The sequence below is a fragment of the Daktulosphaira vitifoliae genome, unplaced genomic scaffold (assembly GCF_025091365.1).
Source record: "Daktulosphaira vitifoliae isolate Bord-2020 unplaced genomic scaffold, ASM2509136v1 Scaffold_1, whole genome shotgun sequence".
Classification (NCBI taxonomy): Eukaryota; Metazoa; Arthropoda; class Insecta; order Hemiptera; family Phylloxeridae; genus Daktulosphaira; species Daktulosphaira vitifoliae.
In genome coordinates, this window is record NW_026099572.1 from 82396791 (window position 1) to 82399602 (window position 2812).

The 2812-nt window shown below is 35.0% G+C and overlaps 1 protein-coding gene across 1 annotated transcript; it reads left to right on the plus strand.

Annotated features, from left to right (window-relative positions):
- Nucleotides 1-706: 706 nt before the first annotated feature.
- Nucleotides 707-1253, plus strand: LOC126895870 (uncharacterized). Its single transcript, XM_050668155.1, has 2 exons — nt 707-875; nt 961-1253. The coding sequence occupies exons 1-2, from the start codon at nt 707-709 to the stop codon at nt 1251-1253; spliced, it is 462 nt and encodes a 153-aa protein (XP_050524112.1).
- Nucleotides 1254-2812: the final 1559 nt, after the last annotated feature.

Below are 2812 nucleotides of genomic sequence, written 5' to 3' on the forward strand. Positions count from 1 at the left end.
CTTATTGACACAAGAAGAATATTTCAAAAATTTAAGAAAACAGTTACTTAATCATAATCAAGTTACACCGAGTTCTCTCGCTCAACTAGCGCCGTTTGTTGACGCGACTGGTCTAATTCGTGTCGGCGGCCGCCTCCGCTACGCGTCATTAGGTCCAGATGCAAAACATCCCATACTGTTACCTAAAAATTCGCATTTTACACGTTTAATAATTCAACACTATCACAATGGATATTTACATGCTGGACTGAAATTGATTTTGTCAATGATAAGGAGAAAGTTTTGGATTATTTCCGGTCGTGATGCCGTACGGCAGTTTATTTTTACGTGTACAATTTGTGTAAGACATAAGGCCACTCACCCACATCCAATGATGGGAGATCTGCCAATTTCTCGAGTTTGTTCACAACGTGCCTTTCAAGACATCGGTATGGATTAAGAAGGCCCCTATTTAATAAAGGAACGACGCCATCGCAACACTAAAACCACCAAAGTATACATAGCACTTTTTATTTGTATGGCCGTAAAGGCACTACACATTGAAATCGTTTCAGATTTAACTTCGGACGCTTTTCTTGCCGCCCTTGACCGGTTTGTAGCACGTCGAGGAATTCCGTTAAACTTATATAGCGATTACGGTACCAATTATATTGGAGCGCCGCGTCAATTAAAATCTCTTTTTGCGAATGAGGCCGTACAAAACGCAATGATCGCACGAATCCCATGTAATTGGCATTTCAATCCTCCCGCCGCCCCTCATATGGGTGGAATATGGGAGGCTGGCATTAAGAGTGTAAAACACCATTTAAAACGAGTTATCGGAATTCAAGTACTAACCTATGAAGAAATGGAAACGTTAGTAATTCGTATCGAAGGTATACTCAATTCTCGTCTTCTGACACAAGCTTCAGCAGATCCTCATGATCTACTCGCATAAACCCCCGGCAATTTTTTTAATAGGACAACCTATTTTGTCTTTACCCGAAATTGACGTTACTGCAGTACCTATGAACCGATTAACACGCTGGCAATTGATTCGTCAAATGCACCAATCGTTTTGGAAACGTTGGTTAAGTGAGTATTTAACGACACTTCAAGGCCGACTTAAATGGACAACAAAAGAAGAAAATATAAAAATTGGAGATCTTGTCATTGTTGAAGCTCCAAATCGCCCACCGGCCGAATGGAAAATGGGCCGTATTATAGCAGTCCATCCAGGCTTAGACCAAGTAGTACGCGTGGCTACCGTATAAACTGCAGACGGTGATGTCAAAAGACCGGTAGTGAAACTAGTCAAACTACCCGTGAATAATTAATACATCTAACAAGTTTTATATTTATCCTATTCTTTCCAGATTTCTTTAATAATCCTTTAATATAACTATGTACATATTTTAGTTTAAGTTTAAGATAGATTTTAAGTTCAATTTTCAATTGAGGATATCAATAAGTTGTCTTGAAAGCTTTAGCTTTCAACGTCGGGAGTATGTTAGTTACACATCACAAGAGGGCGTATTTTACCGATTTTGCTGTGACTAATAGCGCCACTCGCGCTGCCACCACCGGTTGTGCGAGGAATTCATTAGATTGGATGTTTACGTGCGTGACTCTTGTGACTCGCCTTATTATTATTGGTTCTTGTATGACATTTTGCGTTTTCGCTGCCATCCTCGTTGTTTTTTTGTTGTATGGCTCTACGGTGCTTGCGAGCCCGTAGTTGTTGAAAAAAGTGCTTATATATCGCCCTTGCGATTGTCACACCTTTGTGCGTTATTGTTTTTATCGCCCTTGCGATACGCCCATACTATTCGCAACAATACATTTTCTGGTTCAATGATCATTCCAACGATTTCATTCGCATCAACCAGTCATCATCAGTATAGATAAGTAGTTATTAGTTATATCGTTTTGTCATATTTTTATCTTATTGTTTGTTTTATTTGACGCATTGTGGCATTAGCATTAAGGACCCCCCTACCCACATTGATATATATAATATTTTAGTTTATGTTAAAATACAGTTTATTGTTTTATATTCTTTCAATACATTTACTCATTTANTTCCGTGGGCGTAGTTAATGAATTGTAGGGTACTGGTTTGAAACATGTGTTGATAAATAGTTATTTTCATTACCCAAAAAGGGAAACATTCCTTAGATGATTTATTGCTTTATTCATATACAGGGTGATTTTTTTATCATAACCTACTGAATTACTTGCAGAATAATAATAATTTAAACATTTTCTTTTTTCATTATCTTTAGTTACACATTATTCTTGTATTTTTAACTATGTAATACTTTTTAAGTTCATCCCTTATGACTTGGAGGGAGGTCAACTTTGTTTTTTTAAATGGTAACACATATTTTTAATTTAATAAAATGTTTGAGTTTTTAATTTAATAGTAAATGGCATTTGAATTTTTAATATAACTTAATTCGTTTATTAGATATAATCATTTAAAGTTTCAAATTTTTGAATTAATATACAGGTATAATACACAAGGAATTACAAATATAGGTAGCCAATTGGATTTTTATAACATCGATATTAGCAGGTACACAGCATTGTTATTATCAATTGTAGTAAGGCACATTATTATGAGTTTATAAATACACTAACTGACAATACAGAAAGTATATCTATTGATAATAATAATTGATAATAAACAATCCGTGACTGAGACAGCAATGTCATAAAAATCCAATTAGCTACCTGTATTTACAATCCCATGTGTATTATACATATATATTAACTCAAAAATTTGAAACTTTAAATGTTTTATCTAATAAACTAATAAAGTTATATTAAA

Bases quoted from the DNA above. Each gene is read 5' to 3' on its own strand.
- LOC126895870 (XM_050668155.1), top strand. From the start codon at position 707: ATGATCGCACGAATCCCATGTAATTGGCATTTCAATCCTCCCGCCGCC. The intron at 876-960 runs GTATACTCAATT...TTTTTTTAATAG, and splicing joins GTTAGTAATTCGTATCGAAG to GACAACCTATTTTGTCTTTA.